This window comes from Bubalus bubalis, chromosome 9, assembly GCF_019923935.1.
Source record: "Bubalus bubalis isolate 160015118507 breed Murrah chromosome 9, NDDB_SH_1, whole genome shotgun sequence".
Lineage (NCBI taxonomy): Eukaryota > Metazoa > Chordata > Mammalia > Artiodactyla > Bovidae > Bubalus > Bubalus bubalis.
In genome coordinates this window covers 70,240,903-70,265,305 of record NC_059165.1, presented here as the reverse complement: position 1 = coordinate 70,265,305, position 24,403 = coordinate 70,240,903, and the positions used below count along the sequence as shown (strand labels likewise).

General features: G+C 37.3%; 1 protein-coding gene across 1 annotated transcript in view; it reads left to right on the top strand.

Moving 5' to 3' along the window:
- The first annotated feature begins 2,442 nt into the window (after positions 1-2,442).
- GCSAML (germinal center associated signaling and motility like) overlaps positions 2,443-24,403 on the top strand; it is a 50,814-nt gene continuing 28,853 nt past the window's right edge. The window contains exon 1 of the mRNA XM_025292844.2: positions 2,443-2,606. Coding sequence (XP_025148629.1) covers positions 2,578-2,606 — 29 coding nt within the window. The 5' untranslated portion in view covers positions 2,443-2,577. The remainder of the gene's footprint in view (positions 2,607-24,403) is intronic.

Sequence of the window (24,403 nt, the reverse complement as noted above, 5' to 3'; positions counted from 1 at the left end):
GGGAAAAGATCTAAAGAGACTTTTCTCCAAAGAAGACATACAGATGGCTAACAAACAAATGAAAAGATACTCAACATCACTCATTATTAGAGAAATGTAAATCAAAACCACAATGAGATATAACCTCAAACCAGCCAGAATGGCCATCACCAAAAAGTCTACAAACAGTAAATGCTGGAGGGGATGTGGATAAAAGGGAACACTTTTGCACTGTTGGTGGGAATGTAAATTGATATAGACACTATGGAAGATGATATGGAGAGTCCTTAAAAAAACTAGGAATAAAACCACCATATGCTTCAGCAATCCCACTCCTAGGTATATACCCTGAGGAAACCAGTGTTTCATTGCAGCACTATTTACAATAGCTAGAATATGGAAGCAACCTAGATGTCCACCGACAAATGAATGGATACCGAAGTTGTGGTTCATATACACAATGAAATATTACTCAGCCATAAAAGGAATGCATTTGAGTCAGTTCTGATAAGGTAGATGAACCTTGAACCTATTATACAGAGTGAAATGAGTCAGAAAGAGAAAGATAAATATTGTATTCTAATGCATATATGGAGAAGGAAATGGCAGCCCACTCCAGTATTTTTGCCTGGAGAATCCCAGGGACGGGGATTACAATAGCTAGAATTCAACTGAACCTGCATCTTCTGTGTCTCCTGCATTGCAGGTGGATTCTTTACCCTTTAAATCCTTATCTTTTTCCTGATAGACTCATGCTAGTGTGAGCAGAGGGGACCCTAAAGAGGCTGAAGAAATTGGAGACCTTGGGTGTTACTACATCTCCATCACTGAGTGTCTGGTTCCCAATGGGAACCTACTCAAGCATTTAGGGACTGATGAGTTTATTTGTGAGTAATAAATGGTTTATGGCACTGGTTCTCAAATCTCAGCAGGCAATAGGAGGAACACATCCCAAGAGTCTCTGATTCAGCAGGTGTGAGCTGGGGCCCAAAAATATGTATCTCTAACAAGTTTTCAGGTGACATGGATGCTCTTGGTCTGGAACCATGCTTTGAGAATCCCTGGTCTAGCACTGTATTCCTTAAAGGATCAGCAGGAGTGGCATCTATCCAAGAGTTTGTTAGAAAGGCAGATTGTTGACCCCAGCTTGACAATCAGAATCTGCATTTACAAGATCATCAGATTATTATTATAGATGTGAAAGTTTGGGAAGCAGGGCTTTAGTACACAGGTTCTCAAATATGAGTTGGGTAAACCATAAATGCAGAATGGGATGTGTGACAATCTTGCTGCAGATATATTTTTCTCACAATTGTGACTGAAATGTAAACTAGAATTTAGAAATTTCTGAACCAGAATTTGGGCTTTCCCAGTGACTCAATGCAGGATCTGCCTACAATGCAGGAGCCACAGGAGACATGGGCTCGATCCCAGGATTGGGAAGATCCCCTGGAGGAGGAAATGGCAACCCACTCCAGTATCCTTGCCTGGAGAATCCCATGGACAGAGAAGCCTGATGGGCTATAGTCCACAGGGTCACAAAGAATCAGACACAACTGAAGCGACTTTGCACACACATACAGGGCCTGATACTTCCTGAGCTCTGCCGATGGCTAAGTTAAAACATCCTCAGTCCTGGTACTTTCAGAAAAAAAGAATTGGAACATATGAGTGTATAGTTTCTGAATTCAGCAAATCAATTTCATGTTGGATGAGAACTGAAGAAAAGTGGCTACTTGTTCTCTACTCTATTGCGTGAGAAATATAACAAAAAAACTATTTCACTCTCCCAGCAACAGTGGCTCAGAGTCAGCAGTCAGCTCATTGCCGCCTTGAAATTATCACTGTGGCCAGCTTGTGCTTTGTGGCTCTGATGGGTGATGTAGGGGAGGAAGTTGGGGACCAGATGGTGGAGATTGTATGTTCGGCCCTGTCACCTTCCCCCTTGTAATGTTAGTCTTGAAAAAACAACAGGAAGAAAAATTTATTTTTACTTATCTTGAATAATGTCCAGTCTTTTCTATTTTTCTTACTCTTTCTCTGCAGTCTTGTCTTCTGAAGTATCAGATCACTAAGGAAAGGCATTTACATTTGATTTGATTTTTATCAATGGAAGAACAAACAGACGTTTGTTCTGTTTTTAACTTGATTTCTTTTCCTTATAGGAGGGTTTTTTTGTGTGTGTTTGGAAGAGGACAAAATATTAAGAGTCTTGAAATCTAAAATTTCTGAGAAATAGGGATAGTCCCTGCCCTATCTGACTCTGAAATCCTGAAATTTTCTTGAAAGTAAAATGAACCCAGAGTGTTAGATTTATTCTCTCATGTTTCAGCCTGATTTTTCCACACCACACACACACACACACACACACACACACACACACACACACTCACACTCACACTCATATCTCTTCCTTTTCCCCTCCCCTGCCTTCTCTACCATGCCTATGCCCATCCTCTGGCAACTTGTCATTGGTGAAAGTATGAATCAGTGGTCAGATGTAACATCCTGTCCCGTTTTGTGGCCACTGTTACTTTGGTCAAGACACCCCAAGTGGAATTAAGCTCAGGATCTGAGAAAGAGAGTCACAGTGAGAGGATGGGAAATAATCTCATGAGAGAAATCAGGTGAGTCCTGACTCTGGGCACAGCCCTTCTTGGGAGAAGAGACAGGGAGAGGGAGGTGGGGTGTGTGCATTTGGAATGGTGGATCAGTTGTGCTTTAAGAAGGCTGAACTTAAGGACAGCATCTCCTAAGAACATACAGGAACCTCCCAATCCACTTTCTCTTGGCTTACTTTGGAATTGTGGTAGGTTTCCAGATTTAGAAAATAAAAATACAAGATGCCAGTCAGATTGGAATTTCACATAAATACATGCATTGTTTTTTTCAGTATAAGTATCCCTCATGCAATATCTGGAGCACTATTGCACAGATCATGCTCTGTGCATGGGTCATTCTTAAACTGAAAAAGTTGTTTATCTGAAATTCAAATTTAACTGTGCATCCCGTCTTTTATCCAGCAACCTGGGTCTGTGATCACTTGAATCTTCCTACAACTCTTTCTTCATCTGGGTAGAGGGCTTATCTTGCCATTCATTGACTTCATGGGATCAGTGTGAAAATAAACACTCAGGTTCTTACAAATTGTGGAAGCAAAATAATTCACTCAAGTGTTTTTAATTTAAGTAGTGCCTTTTGTGGGTGATTTTTTTGTTTGTTTTCATTTTATTTATGATTTTTTATGAATTTTTAAAATTTTATTTTTAAACTTTACAATATTGTATTGGGTTTGCCAAATATTGAAATGAATCTGCCACAGGTATACATGTGTTCCCCATCCTGAGCCCTCCTCCCTCCTCCCTCCCCATACCATCCCTCTGGGTCGTCCCAGTGCACCAGCCCCAAGCATCTAGTATCGTGCATCAAACCTGGACTGGCGACTCGTTTCATACATGATATTATACATGTTCAATGTCATTCTCCCAGATCTTCCCACCCTCTCCCTCTCCCACAGAGTCCATAAGACTGTTCTATACTTCAGTGTCTCTTTTGCTGTCTCGTATACAGGGTTATTGTTACCATCTTTCTAAATTCCATATATATGCGTTAGTATCCTGTATTGGTGTTTTTCTTTCTGGCTTACTTCACTCTGTATAATAGGCTCCAGTTTCATCCACCTCATTAGAACTGATTCAAATGTATTCTTTTTAATGGCTGAGTAATGCTCCATTGTGTATATGTACCATAGCTTTCTTATCCATTCATCTGCTGATGGACATCTAGGTTGCTTCCATGTCCTGGCTATTATAAACAGTGCTGCGATGAACATTGGGGTACACGTGTCTCTTTCCCTTCTGGTTTCCTCAGTGTGTATGCCCAGCAGTGGGATTGCTGGATCATAAGGCAGTTCTATTTCCAGTTTTTTAAGGAATCTCCACACTGTTCTCCATAGTGGCTGTACTAGTTTGCATTCCCACCAACAGTGTAAGAGGGTTCCCTTTTCTCCACACTGTGGGTGATTTTTTATCCCTATCCTCATCAAACACTTCCCTCTTATAGGTAAATAATTTTTTCTTTGCCTAAGATATATAGACATTTTTTTTTGTTGTTGGAATGACTTTTATTTTATTCTTTATTGAAATATAATTGCTTTACAAGACACATCTTTTTTATCCATTCATCTGTGGTCTTAGATTGTTTCCAAACAAGATATAACAAGTGTTGGCAAGGGTGTAGAGAAAAAGAAAGACTTGTATACTGTTGGTGGTTCAGTCACTGTGGAAAACAATTTAAATAATTAAACAATGCAACAATCATATGATCTAGCATTCTTGCTTCTTGGTACATATGCAAAAGAAATGATAACTGGATCCTCCTATGTTTGTTGCAGCATTATTCACAACAGCCAAGACATAAAAATAACCTAAGTATTGAGCAATAGATCAATGGATAAAGATTATTTTTTCTTTTTTCTCTTGTTTTTCTTGATAATAGCCATACTAATGAGGTGATATCTCATTGTGGTTTTGATTGATTTGTATTTCCCTGATAGTTAGTGATTGTTGTTTTTCAGTCTCTAAGTTGTGTCTGACTCTTTGTGACCCCATTCACTGCAGCATGCCAGACTTCCCTGTCCTTCACTGTCTCCTGGAGTTTGCTCAGACTCACATCCCTTGAGTTGATGAACCATCCAACCATCTCATCCTCTGTTGCCCCCTTTTCCTCTTGCCTTCAATTTTCCCCAGCATCAGGGTCTTTTCCAGAGAGTTGTTGTTGGCCATTTAGATGTGATCTGTAATACAGGTAGATTGATCTGGCCTTCCGACACTCAACATATTGCTCCTGTGTTCCAATGAATATATCCATTTCCCACTAGCTAACATCTAAACTGTGGAACATTTGTTTTAGAATTTAAAGTCCTATATATTGTTTTAATCACTCCCTCCTTGTTCTCTTCTCCCTTTGGGCATTGCCTCACTGTCTTGCTTAGCAACCAGCCTCTAATTAAGTAATTTCTACTTACTAATGGAGTCTCTCCAAAGCAATTTTTACTTTGAATGTATCTTTACAGCCCCCATAACTGTCTAGAATGTAGAACAAAATAGAAATCTAAAGAATGTGTACTTAGTTAAATATACCTTTTTTTCCCCTTTCTGTCATAAATATGTTGTATGGATTTTGTCAGTTTGGTCTCTTGGCCCATTTGAGTTCAAGTGTGCCTTGGCTGTCAGAATTCTTGCTCCAAGGTTCATTTTCAACCATTTCTTATTTGTCAAAACATATCATTCATGTTTTGGCCAGATATTACATCTTCCTGGTCTTTGCCAGAAATTATTCTTTCACTATTCAATGACTTGTAAATGGTTCATACGCACTGATGGCACTAAATGCATCTTGCTCTGTCATGGTTATATGGGTGTAAGACTTTTAGATAATGTGTTCTCTGACCATGAGGATAGTACTCTTAAACTCGGAAAATCCCTGAAATTCTTGCTAATGATCTGCAGAAAGAAGGCTCTCAATAAATGTTTTCTGGCTAGTGTGAAGAAGCATGTGGGCTCATTGGAGGAGGGCAGAGGGTAAAATTGTCCTCTTCAGATTACTGAGACTTAAAGGAGCTTTCCATTTTTAGCTGTCTTCCCTTCTGTATTGATTTTTGAAATATCCAATTTTATCTGTTACCATGTTCTGATAAGGTTGGTGGTCTCTTTCAAAACAGCCATGAATTTTGCTTACTTTACAAACATGAAAGCATCATGAGGATGCTAATTCAGTTCAACCATGTTGTAAACGAAGCCAGTTAGACTCAGAGAGATGAAAGTGTCTTGGTTTGCTTACATTTGTCATTGCAAAAACCCCTTTTTATTCTCTTCATGGGATCGCAAAGAGTCAGACACAACTGAGCAATTAACACACACACACATATTCTATTCTTTAGCCATTGTTCTCTGCTTAGGATCCTATTCCCATCTTCTGAAGAAGCCTATCAGTTAGATTTCTGCTGCTACTGCTGCTGCTAAGCTGCTTCAGTTGTGTCCGACTCTGTGCGACCCCATAGACGGCAGCCCACCAGGCTCCCCCTTCCCTGGGATTCTCCAGGCAAGATCACTGGAGTGGGTTGCCATTTCCTTCTCCAATGCATGAAAGTGGAAAGTGAAAGTAGGAAGTCACTTGGTCGTGTCCGACTCTCAGCGACCCCTTGGACTGCAGCCCACCAGGCTCCTCCGTCCATAGGATTTTCCAGGCAAGAGTACTGGAGTGGGGTGCCAAAGTCCAGTAAGATGTGAAGAGGAAGTAGACAAATGTCTTAGGATTTCTCATGGTTGTCATCTGTGAATGATGCCTCCACAGTAAGAGAATATTCTAGGTCCTCCTGCATGCCCACAAACTTCAAGGCAACCAGATTCTGTAGTGCTCAAGGAACTCACAGGACTGAGTGAAGTATTCAACTTTCATTTATAGTAGAGACTAATAATTATCTCAGGCTTGCTCTCTGCTCTATACACCATTCAGAAGTTCATACAATTATCTCATTATTTTTCCATACCAAGTGGTTATTTTTATCCTTATGTATGGTTTCATTGGAAAAATGCAATATTATATATAAAAGTGTTGGATTTTTGAATACGTTTATAAATTGGTGATGGGAGATTATTTTATTTCCAGTAAGTAAAATACGGGTAATTTCTGTCTAGAGTATTCTTTGCCTTGGTGAACTTCAGAAGGCAGGTTAGCATCACTGTTTGCAGTTCATACAACTGGATAAAGGAGGAATGAATAATTTATAATAAATAATTCACCTGAAAAATCATGAAGCTAGATTAAGCTTATATTTGATAATTGTCCTGTTTTTCTTGTGATCCTGGATAAGCTCCTTGGTTTCTATGATTGCATAACTGTATGTGCACTGTGAGGGTAATAATATTGCCAGATCCTAGATTTAGTTGTGACAATAAAATGAAACAATGTATATGTGTTAGTGGGCTTCCCTGATAGCTCAGTTGGCAAAGAATCTGCCTGCAATGCAGAGAACTCCAGTTTTGATTCCTGGGTGGGGAAGATCCCCTGGAAAAGGGATAGGCTACCCACTCCAGTATTCTTGGACTTCCCTTGTGGATCAGCTGGTAAAGAATTCACCTGCAATGCAAGAATCCCTGGGTTGGGAAGATCCCATGGAGAAGTGAAAGGCTACCCACTCCATTATTCTTTCCTGGAGAATTCCATAGACTGTACAGTTCATGGGGTCTCAAAGAGTCGGACATAACTGAGCAATTTTCACTTTTCATATATGTTAGCAGGAACATCAGTTCAGTTTAGTCTCTCAGTTGTGTCCAACTCTTTTTAGCAGGAACACAGTAGCTGATTAATGAATGATACCTATTATTTAATTCCATTAGTACTGAAATCAACTTTATTTTCAGATTCTTGAGTTACAGTGCATTTTGCCTCAGTGAATTACTTATAGAAATTATTTAGTTCACAACGAACCCCATTCAATGTACTGCAGATATGATTGAGAACAAGATGGAAAAAAAAATTCTACCTCATGGAACTTGTTCTAGCAGGAGAAATGGGTTACAATGATGCAAATTGTGCACTTCAGGGAGTTATAACCACTATGAATGAAATATAGCAAAGGGAGGGGTATGATGCCATGGAGAGCTAATATTAGAGTGACATGGGTATTTGGGAATAAGCAGATTAGGCAAAAATCTGTGGGATTAGCTTCCAGACAGAGAGACCATGTGTAAAGGCCCTGAGGAGAGTCAGAGTATGGTATGTAATGGGATGAGGAGGGCAGAGGACATGAGGTTAATAGGGTCACCTCTTGGCCACTCCACATTTTACAACTGCTTGTCCTGGGTTTTTTTCTCTAAGTGTTATTGAGATATAGTTGTTATGCAAAATTCATATATTTAAAGTATGTATTTTTAAATTGATACATATTTACACTTCTGTGATATCATCACCACAATTAAGGTACTAATATCTTAATTAGTGGAGATAATTAAGAGTGAAATAGAGGAGAGTGAAAAAGCTGGCTTAAAACTCAACATTCAGAAAACGAAGATCATGGCATCCGGTCCCATCACTTCGTGGCAAACTGATGGGGAAACAATGGAAACAATGAAAGACTAGTTTTTTGGGCTCCAAAATCACTGCAGATGGTGACTGCAGCCATGAAATTAAAAGATGCTTGCCCCTTGGAAGAAAAATTATGAACAACATAGACAGCATATTAAGAAGAAGAGACATTACCTTGCCAACAAAGGTCCTCCTAGTCAAAGCTAGGGTTTTTCCAGTAGTCATGTATGCATGTTAGAGTTGGACCATAAAGAAGGCTGAGTATCAAAGAATCAATGCTTTTGAACTGTGGTGTTGGAGAAGACTCTTGACAGTCCCTTGGACTGCAAGGAGATCCAACAAGTCAATCCTAAAGGAAATCAGTCCTGAATATTGATTGACTGGAAGGACTGATGCTGAAGCTGAAACTCCAATACTTTGCCCAACTGATGCAAAGAACTGACTCATTTGAAAAGACCCTGATGTATGCGAGACAGCAAAAGAGACACAGATGTATAGAACAGTCTTTTGGACTCTGTGGGAGAGGGAGTGGGGGATGATTTGGGAGAATGGCATTAAAACATGTATAATATCATATAAGAAATGAATCGCCAGTCCAGGTTCAATGCAGGATACACGAAGCTTGGGGCTGGTGCACTGGGATGACCCAGAGGGATGGTATGGGGAGGGAGATGGGAGGGGGGTTCAGGATGGGGAACACGTGTACACCCGTGGCGGATGCATGTTGATGTATGGCAAAACAAATACAGTATTGTAAAGTAAAAAAAAATAAATAAAAAAAGAAAAAGACTGAAGGCAGGAGGAGAAGGGGACAACAGAGGATGAGATGGTTGGATGGCATCACTGACTCAATGGACATGAGTTTGAGCAAGCTCCAGCAATTAGTGATGGACAGGGAGGCCTGGCATTCTGCAGTCCATGGGTCACAAAAAGTTGGACGCAACTGAGCGACTGAACTGACTGAACCATCACCTCCAGTTTCTTTGTTTTGTCTGTGTGTGTGTGTGTTTTGTGTCTGAGTTAAGAACACTTAACATGAGATCTTAATATATTTTAACATGCACAATAACTTATTATTAACTATAGGAACTATGTTGTGCTGCATATTCTGGAACTAATTTATATGGTATAACAGAAACATGATATTATTGAGCAGCAATTCTCCCTTTCTTTTTCTCCCCAGCCCTTTGCAACAACCACTCTACTTTCTGCTTCTATGAGTTCAACTATTTTCTTTGTTTTAAAAAAAATAAAACTTACTTAGTTTTCATTGAAGAATAATTGCTTCACAATACTGGTTTGATATCTGCCATACATGAAGTAGCCATAGGTGTTCATATACCCCCTCCTTCTTGAACCACTCTCCCACCTCCCACACTTTTCCACCCCTCTAGGTTGTTACAGAGCCCCAGTTAGAGCCTTGAGTCATAAAGCAAATTTCCATTTGCTATGTATTTGACATATGGTAGTTTATATGCTTCCATGCTACAATTATTTTCAGTTTCACATATAATTGAAGTCATGCAGTATTTGTTCTTCTGTGACTGGATTATTTTACTTAAGCATAATATACTCAAGATTCATCCATGTTGTTGTAAAAGGTAGAATACTTTCTTTCTATGGCTAAATAATTTTAGATAGTATGTATATGCTACATGCCACAATTTCTTTATTCATCTGTGAATGGGTTTGTGTTGTTTCCATATCTTATTTATTGTGAATAATGCTGCAGTAAACATGGGAAGGCAGATATCTCTTTGAGACCCTGATTTTGATTTCTTTGGACATATATTTAAAAGTAAAAGAGTATATGTATACTAAGAAATAATTATTTTGTTTTTAATTTTTTTGAGAAGTCATCATACTGTTTTCCATAGTGCATGCATAATTTGTCTACATACCAACAATGCACAAAGTTTCTAATTTCTCCACACCATTGCCAATATCTGCATATATATATATATATATATATATATATATATATGTATATATATTGGCTTCCCTGGTAGCTCAGCTGGTAACAAATCCACCTGCAATGCAGGAGACCCCAGTTCAATTCCTGGGTTGGGACAATCCACTGGAGAAGGGACAGGCTACCCATTCCAATATTCTTGGGCTTCCCTGGTGGTTCAGAGGGTAAAGAATTTGCCTGCATTGCCGGAGACCTGGTTTGATCCTTGGATTGGAAAGATCCCCTGGAGGAGGGCATGACAGCCTACTCCAGTATTCTTGCCTGAAGAATCCCCACAGACTGAGAAGCCTGGAGGGCTACAGTCCATGCGGTCACAAAGAGTCAGATATGACTCAGCTATAAAACAACACACACACACACACACACAATATATTTTTGATAACAGCCATGCCATTTTAATAGGTGTGAGATGATATAACTCACTGTGATTTTGATCTGCACTTCACTGATAACTAGTGATGTTGAACATTTCCAGGCAGCTGTTGACCATTGGTATGTCTTCTGTGGTGATGAAGGTGAAGTGAAACAGTTGTGCTCAAAGAGTTGAATTCACGTATGCCATGATGAAAAGTGCTTCCCTCTTTTAAGGTCAGTCAGACTTTATGGGAAGCCTATATGAGATAGCACTCTTGGCCTTAAGAAAATAATAACATAGAAGAGGGACTACAGTGGGTGCTGATTAAAAAGGTGATAAACCCCTTGAACAAATACTGTACCTAATGGCTGTTCTGTACTTTAAAAAATTAGAAATTATATAGCTGAGAGATGATAAAAGCTTTTCAAGGTCACTTCTGCTATAAAATGATGAAACTACAGTGTACAAATGATGATTTAACACACGTATATGTTGTGAAGTGATTACCAGGATATATCAGTAATTTCTGATACCAAGTCATGTGTCATTTCCACTACACCACAACAACCTCTTTTTTTTCAGATAGGGCAGATGTTAATGTATTCTTCATAGAAGCTCAAATAGTGTGCTATAGAAACAAGAGGAAGGGATGAATGGAATTCTGATTTGGACTGGCAAGGATGTAGGGCATGTTTGAATAATTGCAGCTTGGATTGTCCTGCAAATGTTAGGCAGGCTGAACAAAGTGGAAAAGATTGCAAACTAAAGGGACAATGTGTGAAAACGTATAAGAGTTTGAAGTACATGGTGTTTCAGGAAGTACAGTTGTCAAAATTAGAGCATATTGCTCAAGGATAATCCCCATAGGAGAAGAATTTGAAAATGAGATTTGGCATTTGATGATTAAAAAGTCTTCAAAGGCATCTAGGAAGTGATAATGCAATGAACATTTATGAGTGGAGAAAGATGTAATGTGGCTTATATGTTAAGGGAATTGTCTGTCCTCAGTGTGTAAGGTGAAATGGAGAAAAATGGACAAGTTAAGAAGTTCTAAAAAATAGATGAATTAAAAGGAAATGAAGAGCTAAAATTCAGCAGGAACAACCAAAATGGAAAAAAAAAGAGGTTTGGTGAAAGTAAATGCACTTCACTTTGGTGTTTGTCAGTCATTTAGATCACAAATGTGGCATGAGAGAAGGAAAAAATTATTCCCCCGAATGACATATAAGTCTCTTCCCGGCCTCTCCTGGGGACCTTTCCATTATTAGAGACTCTTGGGATATGCTGCACATATTTGGAGATGAAGGAGACACAGAAACAGAGAGAGCAGTGATGAATCTTAGGCGAGGTGGTACTTCCCAACTTCCTCCCGTAACTGTCAAATAAATCCCCATCAAATCTGCCAGACAGAGGAAACAGAAATGATAAGAATCAGACTCAGCTCTCCCCCTTCCCTTTGTCTCTGATAACACTTTTTTATTCTCCAGACTCAGCCATTACCCCATGCCTCTGCGTGGTCATTCATGGAATGAAAGAGCCATTAGACTTGTGCCAAAGATTTTCCAGCTCTCACTCTCAGGCGCTCTAATCCAATGGCATTGAGGGGAAAGGGAGATAACACTTATCAAGCAACTGAACAAGTGCTGAAATATTGTATAGTTGAGCTAAATCATTACAATGATACCACAAAGGAGATATTGTTATCCCCATTTTTATATGTTTTGAAATTAAGAGTGCAAGGGTTTCAGTCTCTCGGTTAGAAGGGGTGGTTTAAGTCATCAAACATGTAGCTAGCAAGACTCCAAAGCCCACGATCTTCGTTTGATTACTTGAGAGAGGTTTTCTATAAGACTTCTCTTCTTTCCAAGAAGAGGGTACTTTGGACCTTCTGGAACATGGGAAGGTGGGAAGCCTGCTGGTGGTTCTCAGAGGAGTATGAGGGGATGACATGAAGCCCTCTGCCTGTAGCTTGTCTATTGTTCAGCATTAAATGGATAAAAAGAACTGTTTCCTTCTTCTGGAAATCTATAGCTGACACATACATTATGTTTAGAAAGTGTGAATCTTCTCTCCATCTGTCCAATGATAGGGTTCAGGATGTACTACCCTAAAATATGGTGCCTTGGTATATTGACTATCTCAAGCTGAAGGAATTCAAGGACAGCAGAAGCAGGATGGTTGTTCTGACTTCCCAAAACTTGCCTTTCTTCCCTGAAAGCAGGAGATGAATCTCTTATGTGAAAGGGAAGAGAGAAATTCCTATCACCAGAGACAAGGAATTTAGGGTCAAAAAGCTATGTTAACAAAACTTGTTACACCTTTGTCATTTATTAGCTCTAGCTCAATCCCTCTGCCTTGTCAATGTTTTACAAGCTTATTGTGCTTTTGTCTAAAAGATATACAAGCTTCCTGCCCTGGTCACTTCTTTTGGTTTTCTTTCTCAAGTGAAGGCTCTCATATGCATGTAAAAATTAAATAAAATTTGTATGTTTTTCTCCTGTTAGTCTGCTTCATGTCAGTTTAAGTTTTAGGCCCAGCTGGAGACCTAAAGAAATTAGAGGAAGACTTTTTCTCCTCTACATCATCTATCTACTTCAAGTTTGCATCTATATATGTACACAGCATGCAAACAGGCCCATATTGACTAAAAATAATAAAATTTCTGAACAGTGCAAGAAAACTTTATAAGATTAATAGTTTTATTGTTCTTTATCATCTTAAATATTTTATGATCTCTGTATGACGCAGTCTTTCAAAGATGATAGTTTAAAGGAAAATTCAATAATGGAAAATCTATATTGCCTCTAGTGGAATTAGACCCAGTTCATATTTCCTCAGGCAACATGGATTTAGAACTTACATTTTGGACAGAATTTTATAACCAGATCTCCACAATTGTTTATGAAGAATTTTTACATTCCTGCTCAGGGCTAAAGTAACTAAATTAAAAGCTTGGATATTCCCCAGAGAATAAGACTTTAGTATGCCTCTGTATTCAGAAAGGGGAAGTAGTAAATTGACTAAAGAATAGGAAAATGTACCTTAAGAGGAAATTCATTTACCATCTCATCATTCTGCTCTTACTTTTAAAATTGTGTTCCGGGTCAAGTGCTTAGCCAGGCATCAGAGACTGAAGTACCTGACTTTGAAGCAGATGAATTTTTCATGTGTAGATGATCGTGTTTTTTTTCTCTTTATTCTCATTAGTTAGTAATTAAGTGTAGAATTTGATGACTCTTGGTGATGCTTTTCTCCTTTCCAAAAAATAGAAAGAATGTGTTAAAGATTTTCAAAACAAACTACTCTTTGTGACCATTGAAAAGTATTTTGCATTGTTATCTTCATCTAGGTTCTAATAAAGTGGCAGGTGCTTTAAAAGCAGAGAAAGGAACAAAGGAATCACCACTAACAGGAAGACTAAGGAGAAGGCAATGGCACCCCACTCCAGTACTCTTGCCTGGAAAATCCCATGGATGGAGGAGCCTGGAAGGCTGCAGTCTATGGGGTTGCTGAGGGTTGGACACAACTGAGTGACTTCCTTTTCACTTTTCACTTTCATGCATTGGAGAAGGAAATGGCAACCCACTCCAGTGTTCTTGCCTGGAGAATCCCAGGGACAGCAGAGCCTGGTGGGCTGCTGTCTATGAGGTCACACAGAGTTGGACACGACTGAAGTGAATTAGTAGTAGTAGTAGTAGCAGTAAGGGGTGGTATCTTGTTGTTGTTGTTAAGTCACTAAGTGGTGTCTGACTCTTTTATGACTTTGTGGACTGTAGCTTGCCAGTCTCCTCTGTCCATGAGATTTCCCAGGCAAGAATATTGGGGTGAGTTGTCCTTCCTTTTCCAGGGGATCTTCCCAACTTGAGAATCAAATCCACATCTCCTACATTGACAGGCAGAGTCTTTACCACTGAGCCACCTATGTAAGGCCATTCTCATCATGTTTTCTCTTTCCTCCCTAATTCCCAATCTCATTCCTCTTCCCATAAGTACCAATTTTAATTTATTTCATCTGTAGCCTTAGAGTGTTTGAAATGTTAAAAGATGCAAATAATAACAATATCAACTTAGTCTGTTTTCTTCTATACTCATCAATATCTTTGAGATCTATATTTATTAGAGTGAGTGTATCTGCCTTGTAACTTTGTATCTGCACTTGCTTCACACCATCCATTCATTGCCAACCCACCTACCAAAGTCCTGCTGTGGATATCTAAAACATACCTCTTATATCCCTTTGGAAGGAGTGACCTGGAATATACACCATTTCTTTACCAGAAGGCTACACCTTCTACTCTCCCTTTCTGGAGTTTTTGGATCTTCACATCTGTTCCTGTACTTGAAAAATGCATGTTTTCTAATTTTGCCATATATTTTAAATGTAAATTTGTAACCAATTTTTATTTTAATTTTCATTTCTCTGGTTGTTTATTGGTGATTTTGTGTATCTATTCAGGTGCTTCTTAGGCTCTGAAGCTTATTATTATTATTTTTTTAATTTTATTTTATTTTTAAACTTTACATAATTGTATTAGTTTCGCCAAATATCAAAATGAATCCACCACAGGTAATGTTTACTATCCAAAGCCTCTGCTCCCAGAGCAGCAAGCTGAGTTCCCTGTGCTACATAGCTGCTTCCCACTAGCTAGCTTTTTTACACAGGGTGCTCTGTGATGACCTAGAGGGCTGGGAATTGAGGAGTTGGGTGGGAGGGAGGCTAAAGAGGGAGAGGATATATGTATACTTATGGCTTATTCACATTGTTGTACAGCAGAAATCAACACATTATTGTAAAGCTATTGTCCTCCAATCAGAAATAAATTAAAGCAAAACAAAATACCCAAACAAAAACTTTTTTGCTCATCTTTTTCCCCCTCTTTGGTTTCTTGAATTCTTGTGGATTAACAAACACCTTTTGAATATTATAGACTCACCTTTTCAGTGTTAGCCAGGTTAAAGAAAAAAGTAATGACACTTGTTGAAGATGGCAAGGAAAACTTGATTTTATAGCTGGGGAGAGAGATGGGGCTGAAAGAATTTACAGTCAAGGAACAGGGTAAGGGTCAGTGGATGACAATTTACTAAGAGGAAATAGGGTTAAAAGTGGTTCTGGCTCAACCGACCTAACAGAACTCTTGTTGAAGACAGGCCATGATAATCAGAAATCTCTTGGTGGATGGTGGAGGATGAGGAGCTTGGTGGGGTTCTGGTTAGAGCATCTTGGCAGGATTTTTACTAAAATTGGATTTTATAGGGAAGTGCACAGATAGGACTAGGAAGAGGTTCAGGAGACTGATTCAAGTTTGTTGGCCGTAACAAATATCTAATCTTACCTGGCATCTATCTACTTGCTTCATTTTTATTTATTAATGCCTGAAGTCCTAAATGTTGATGTAATAAAATTTGTCAAGTTTTTGCCTCATGGTTAGTGGTTTGGTTCTTTTAAGATAATTTTCCTTTAATTGATTTCTGTATTAAGGCAAAATTTGCATATGGCAAAATGAGCAAATTTTAAGTGTAACACTTGTTGAGTTTTACAAATGTGTATACCTATGGAAGGAGGTATATATCTATAGAACATGTGTATAGTTATAGAACATGTGTATACCTATAGAACACCCCAATTATGACATATAATTTTTCATCATCACAGAAATTTTCCTCATGCCTCTTCTCAATCACCTCAAAGTACTCTTCTATTCCCATTTTTATTTTTTTTACAAATGAGCTCATAAAATATGTAGTTTTTTGTGTTTGCTTTTCAGTCAACATTAATGAAGAGACTCATTCGTACTGTTGCATGTGACAAAAGTCCATTCTTTTTTGTTACTGAATATTCCAGAGTCTGTTTAGGTGCAAATACACAAGAGTATGATTATATATTCTTCTATTCATAGTATTTGAGTTACTTTCTATTTTGGGCTATAATGAATAAAGCTACTATAAATATTCATATTTAAATGCTTTTGTAAATATATGTTTTCTTTTCTCTTGGGTAATTCCTTAGGAAGAAGTTTTCTCCCATTTTTATGTAGCAAAGCTATTACTCTGAATTTTCTTGTACTGATTTTTTTCATTAGATCTTTGATCTCTATTAGTATATGGATTAAGTTAGGGATTTTGCTTTTTTTCTCTCAAACAAATGACCCAGATTTTGCAACTTCAATTACTAGAAGATCTATTCTTTTCCCATTGAACTATAATTACTTCTATATTATATATAAAGTGTCTACATATGATTGGTTTATGTCTTGTATTCCTTTACTAGCAGCATATAGATTTTATTATTATGACTTTGTAGTATGACTTGATATCTGGTGTGATGTTATTCTCTATAACATCACAGAGGTTTGATGTAATAAATACAAACCATAGCAGAATGATTTTAGTAGGATAGGTTTTAATGTAAAGAATTTGGTACCTACAGAATCCCTGGAATGGCTCTAGTTGTGGCTTTCAGTCTAGGCCTCTTTATAAACATACTTTTACCCTACGAAATTGACCAAGCTACCCTGCCTAAGAGATTTCTAGGGTGATTCTACATTAAAAATTTCCCCACCAGTACTGTCTATGGGGCTTGAGAATGGACCCCAGAAGGCTGATGCACAAAAACTTCTTGTCTGTGAACCTGACTTTTGGAGGAAGAGCCACAAAAAGGCCTCTTCACACTTTGAGCAGCATATAATTTGCAGTTTCAATATTGGTGGCAAATGATTCTGAAGAAGGCAGTCATCACTTTCCTTTTTCCAGAAAAAAGATGGAATAGATATTAAAAATGCCCATTAACTATGCTCAGAACATGCCCTCTTTGTTCTTCACTTGAAAATTGATTTAAATTTTTGAGGACTTTTACCTCTCATATTTATTAAAAACTAAGTTGAGTTAATCAAAAGTGTCAGCTTGAATTTTGATTGGGATAACATTGGCTATATAGATTAATTTCAGGACAAAAAGCTATGTTAATGCAACCACTATTCCAGTCAAAACAGTTGTGTGTAACTTTATTCAAAATTTTAGTGTATTCGAAAAGAGTTGTAATTTTTGTTTTTCTTGCATTCTTTGTTTAGGTTGATTTCTAGGTACTATTTATAATATCAGATAAAGTACATTCTACTCTAGCCTAGTGTTGTTAAAATGCTATTGAATTTTGTAAGATTGTTTTGTGTCTACCAGTCTCGCTAACTTTGTCATTTACTGGTTTGTTAAGTTAATGCTACTGGGTTTTACATATAGTTAATATGTAAACTACAAACAAGACTTCTATTTCTTTTCATTTTTTACAGCTCCTGCCTTTTTCTTGTTTTGTTTTCATTAACTTTGCTGTATGCTTTTGATATATTGCTTTTATCAAAATAAAGAAGTTTCAACTTATAATACATTTTATGAGAATTTTTATTATTAATGTGGCTGCTGCTGCTGCTGCTAAGTTGCTTCAGTATGTCCGACTCTGTGCGACCCCATAGATGGCAGCCCACCAGGCTCCCCCTTCCCTGGGATTCCCCAGGCAAGAACAAGGGAGTGGGTTGCCGTTTCCTTCTCCAATGCGTGAAAGTGAAAAGTGAAAGGAAAGTTGCTCGGTCGTGTCCAACTCTTAGCGACCCCATGGACTGCAGCCCACCAGGCTCCTCCGTCCATGGGATTTTCCAGGCAAGAGTGCTGGAGTGGGGTGCCATTAATAGTATAAAAAGAATTTTTGAAATTGTTGAGATAATCTTTAAATTTTTTGGTTAGATTTCTAAGATGGTAAATATGTTAATAGGTTTCTTTCATTTTTTTTTTTAATTAATGGCTTAGAGTTCTGATAGCAATCAGTGTTTGATAAACAGAGATGGTAGTGAGAAAGCAATCAAATAATGAACATAAAATCTATTATCAATTCAGAACTGTATTAAGTTACTGACTTTACTGTCCTGTCTTAGCAGTGTCTAAGTAAACTTCGGGCTTGTGAATAAGAGAGATTGTTAACAAGTAATAGGAAATGATTAGGAAAGACTTTTTTCCTTGTCTTTTTTTTCTCTATTAGTGAATTGGAAACACAGTTGCATGACCCATATCCATTCCTCAAGATTCCTTACTAATATAATTTTGATTTTATTTATTTTAGCAATATCAGATCAGATCAGATCGGATCAGTTGCTCAGTCGTGTCCGACTCTTTGCAACCCCATGAATCGCAGCACGCTAGGCCTCCCTGTCCATCACCAACTCCCGGAGTTCACTGAGACTCATGTCCATCGAGTCAGTGATGCCATCCAGCCATCTCATCCTCTGTCGTCCCCTTCTCCTCTTGCCCCCAATCCCTCCCAGCATCAGAGTCTTTTCCAATGAGTCAACTCTTCGCATGAGGTGGCCAAAGTATAATCAGCTCTAATATCCCTTGTAGGTAGGCATATCATTAGATGTTCAATGAGATGACCTGGAGCTTCCTATGAAATCTTTTTCATTTCTAATAAATATGTTCAGCATAAATGGCATCTACTTTCCCTTTTATAATTACTTTGAACATGGACATGACGTCTGAGGTTGTGATAATAACAATACAAGCATGATAGTGACACCAAAAATGTAGGCATGGCAAAAGTAACAAGCGTGTCTGCCAGATAACACCACTGAATGTCTCAACCCAATATCTGTAAATATATCTGTCTCTAATTATTTTCAGAAAAATGGACAAATAATGGACAAACAAAAATCTATTTGCTTAAGCTTATAATTTTTCTGATAGCAGATTAATACAAGCTAAGTGAAAAATATAAATCAATAATGGCATTGAAGTTCAAATAGTTGATGATATGGTTCTTTTTTTAAACTTTTAATTTTAATTTGAAGTTGATTAGGACTATCATATTAGTTGTAGGTGGTATAGCAAAGTGATTCAGTTATACATATTCATGTAACTATTCTTTTTCAAATGATTTTCCCACATCAACTCAGTTCAGTTCAGTCGCTCAGTCATGTCCGACTCTTTGCAACCCCATGAACTGCAGCGTGCCAGACCTCCTTGTCCATCACCAACTCCTGGAGTCCACCCAAACCCATGTCCATTGAGTCAGTGATGCCATCCAACCATCTCATCCTCTGTCATCCCCTTCTCCTCCTGCCCTCAATCCCTCCCAGCATCAGGGTCTTTTCCAATGAGTCAGTGCTTTGCATCAGGTGGCCAAAGTATTGGAGTTTCAGCTTCAACATCAGCCCTTCCAATGAACACCCAGGACTGATTTCCTTTAGGATGGAGTGGTTGGATCTCCTTGCAGTCCAAGGGACTCTCAAGAGTCTTCTCCAACACCACAGTTCAAAAGCATCGATTCTTCGGTGCTCAGCTTTCTTTATAGACCAACTCTCACATCCATACATGACCACTGGAAAAACCACAGCCTTGACTAGATGGACCTTTGTTGACAAAGTGATGTCTCTGCTTTTTAATATGCTGTCTAGGTTGGTCATAACTTTCCTTCCAAGGAGTAAATGTCTTTTAATTTCATGGCTGAAATCACCATCTGCAGTGATTTTAGAGCCCAGAAAAATAAAGTCAGCCAGTGTTTCCACTGTTTCCCCATCTATTTCCCATGAAGTGATGGGACTGGATGCCATGATCTTAGTTTTCTGAATGTTGAGCTTTAAGCCAACTTTTTCACTCTCCTCTTTCCCATGTAGGTTTTTATATAACATTGAGTAGAGTTCCCTTTGCTTTACAGTACGTCCTTGTTGGTTATCCATTTAAAATACAGCAATGTGTACATGTCAGTCCCAAACTCTTATTAATCTATCCCTCCCCTAGACCCTTTCCTTCTGCTAACCATAAGTTTGCTCTGTAGGTCTGGGAATGTGTTTTTGTTTTGTAAGAACATTTGTATCATTTTATTTAGATTCTCTATATAAGCAATATTGTACAGTATTTGTCTTCACTAAGGATAACAATCTGTATGTCCATCTATGTTGCTGCAAATGACATTATTTTTAATGGCTGAGTAATATTTCATTGAATATATGTACCGCATCTTCTTTATCCATTCATTTGTAGAGGTAAATTTAGGTTGCTTCCATGTCTTGGTTATTTGTATTGATAATCTACCCTGTATGGGATAACACCTAGTTGATTGTCATGTGCTTTTTCTGATTTTTTTAGCTTTATTATTTTTATTTAAGTATATTTGACTTCTAATACTTTATTAATTTCAAGTATACAGCATACTGATTCAGTATTTTTACAGATTATACTCTATTCAAAGTTGTTACAGGAAAATGGCTATAATTCCAGTGCTATACAGTATCTTCTTGTTGGTTATCTATTTATAATATCTTAATCCCATATCTCTAATATGCCCTTCTTTCTTTTTCTCTCCCTTTTGGGAAACACTAGTTTGTTTTCTATATCTGTGAATATCTTTTGCATATATTCATTTGCATTATATTTTAGATTCCATATATAAGTGATATAAACATTATTTCTTTGTCTGACTTACTTTGTTGTTGTTGTTCAGTTGCTCAGTCATGTCTGACTCTTTGCAACCCCATGGACTGCTTGCAACTTTGCGACCCCATGGACCCCCTGCAGCATACCAGGCTTCCCTGTCCTTCATCATCTCCTGGAGTGTGCTCAAACTCATGTCCATTGAGTTGATGGTGCCATCTAACTATTTAATCCTCTGTCATCCCCTTCTCCTGCCTTCAATCTTTCTCAGCATTAGGGTCTTTTCCAATAAGTCGGCTCTTCCCATCAGGTGGCCAAAGTATTGGAGCTTCAGTTTCATCATCAGCATCAGTCCTTCCAATGAATAGTCAGGGTTGTTTTCCTTTAGGGTTGTTTTCCTTGATTTGATCTCCGTGCTGTCCAAGGGACTCTCAAGAGTCTCCTCCAGCACAGTTCAAAGGCATCAGTTCTTCGGTGACCAGTCTTTTTTATTGTCCAGCTTTCACATCTGTGCATGACTACTGGAAAAACCATAGCTTTGATCACCCAGACCTTTGTAGGCAAAGTAATGTCTCTGCTTTTTAATATACTGTCTAGGTTTGTCATTGCTTTTCTTCCAAGGAGTAAGCATCTTTTAATTTCATGGCTGCAGTCACCATCCACAGTGATTTTAGAGCCCAAGAAAATAAAGTCTGTCGCTGTTTCCATTGTTTCTGTAGATCCATCTATGTAGCAGCAAATTCAGTCTTTTTTAAAGACTGAATAATATTAATATTGTATATTACACACACACATCTCATGTCTTCTATATCCATTTATTTGTTGATGAATACTTAGGTTGTTTCCATATCTTGGCTATTGTAAATAGTGATATTGTATGTACACAGCATACAGCATCTTGTGTCTTTTGCATACATGTTCTTGTGTCTTTTGCACACATGTTCTTGTTTTCTCCAGATGTAATACCAAGGAGTGGAACTTCTGGATCACATGTAATTCTATTTTTAGTTTTTTGAGGAATCTGTATACTGTTTTTCATAGTGATTGTACCAATTTGCATTTCTACCAACAGTGTACAAGGGTCCACTTTTCTCCACATCCTTTCCAACTTTTGTTATTTGAAGTTTTTTTTGATAATGGTCATTTGACAGGTGTAAGATGATACCTCAATGCTGTTTTGATTTATGTTTATTTAATAATTCATGATGTTGAGCATCTTTTCATTTGTCTGTTAGCCATCTGTATGTCTTTGAAGAAATGTCTGTTCAGGCCCATTTTTTTGGTTGGGTTGTTTGTTTTTATGGTACTGAGTTGTATGAAGTATTTATATATTTTGGATATATGAGCCTTTAGTTGAGCTCATCTTTTGAAAATATTTTATCCCATTCTTTAGGTTGTATTTCCATTTTATAAATTATTTCCTTTGTTGTGCAAAATGTTTAAGTTTAATCAGATCAAATTTGTTTATTTTTGCTTTTATTTATTTTGGCAAAAAATGTTGCTGTAACATGTCAAAGAGTGTTTGCCTATGTATTTTTTTAGAAATTTATGGTTACAAATCTTACAATTAGGTCTTTAAATCATTTTGAGTTTATTTTTGTGTACAATGTGAGAATTTTTTCTAATATCATTGTTTTACATGTAACTGTCCTTTTTTACCAGGAAAATTTGTTGAAGAGACTGTTTTATCCATTGGTATATTCCTGCCAAGGATTAGCTGGCTATAGATATATGAATTTATTTCTAGATTCTCTTTTCTGTTTGATCTATGTGTCTGTTTTTTTTGTGCCAGGACCGTCCTGTTTTGATTACTGTATGTAAGTAGTATACTCTGAAGTCTGGGAGAGTGATACTTCCTGCTTTGTTCTTTTTTTTCAAGAAAGCTTTAGAAATTCTGGGTCTTTTGTGGTTCCATATAAATTTTAGGATTATTTGTTTTAGTTGTGTGAAAAAAGTCATGGGTATTTTGATAGAGATTACATTAAATCTGTAGATTGCTTTGATTAGAATGCTCATTTTAACAATATTAATTATTCTAATACAAAATCACAGTATAGATTTCAATTTCTTTGTATCATCTTCAATTTCTATCATCAATGTATAATTTTCTTAGAATACATCTTTCACCATCTTGGTTAAATTTATTCCCAGATATTTTAATTCTTTTTGATGCAATTTTAAACAAGATAGTTTTTTTAAAAACTTTCTCTTTTGAGAATAGGTATTAGTGTACAGAAACACAAAAGATTTATGAATATTAATCTTATATCCTGCAATTGTGAGGAATTTGCTTATTTTAATAGACTTTTTGGTGACATTAGGGTTTTCTATATAAAGTATTGCAAATAGGAACAGTTGTACTTCTTCTCATCTAATATAGATGCATTTTATTTCTTTTTCTTACTAATTGCTTTGGTTAGAATTTCCAATACTATGTTAAATAGAAGTGGCAAGAATGAGCGTTCTTGCCTAGTTCCTAAATTTAGAGAAATGGCTTTCATCTTTTCACCATTGAGTATGATGCTAGCTGTGGATTTCTCATAAATGGCCTTTTTTATGCTCACTTATATTCCATCAGGGATCTTAGTTTTCTGAATGCTGAGCTTTAAGCCAACTTTTTCACTGTCCTCTTTCACTTTCATCCAGAAGCTCTTTAGTTCTTCTTCATTTTCTGCCATAAGGGTGGTGTCATCTGCATATCTGAGGTTAATGATATTTCTCCTGGCAATCTTGATTCCAGCTTGTGTTTCATCTAGCCTGGCATTTTGCATGATGTACTCTGGATATATGTTAAATAAGCAGGGTGACAAAATACAGCTTTGATGTACTCCTTTCCCAATTTGGAACCAGTCTCTTGTTCTATGTCTAATTCTAACTGTTGCTTCCTGACTTGCATACAGGGTTCTCAGGAGGCCTGTCAGGTGGTCTGGTATTCCCATCTCTTTCAGAATTTTCCACAGTTTGTTGTGATCCACATAGTCAAAGGCTTTGCCATAGTCAATATAGCAGAAATATATGATTTTCTGGAGTTCTGACAGTCTACAGTTCTTAAGGTTGCGAAGAGTTGGACACATCTTAGCATGTACATACACTCATCAAAAATACTGTCCAGCACCTAGGATATTCTACTCAATTAGGATAGAAGGTGAGATAAAATTATCTCAGACAAGCAAATCTAAAAGTTTTCATCAGTAACAAACCTATGCTAAATGAAATTTTGAAGAGTCTTCTTGAGGTGGAAAGAAGAACTTATGGAAAATAAAAAATCTTAAATTGGATGGAGAAATATTGTACAAATTATTGAGTTTTGGTGTTTATTTAGATTTCTTTTGTGAAGCTACAATGTATTAAGAAGTTAAAGTCATACATTTGGGACATTTTTAAAAAGAAAGAAAAAAGCACAGAAAATATGGAAAAATCAGTCCTTATCTCAGGACTTTGGCCAGCATACATTTTAAGCTTAATACATGGTTTTTAAATGATAGAAAATTGACGATTTATTAATTCGCTCAACAAATCTTTGTATGTCATCAATGCCTGATGGTATCTGAATTCTGTTTGATTAAAACAAAATCTTTTACTTTATGTATGACAATTCA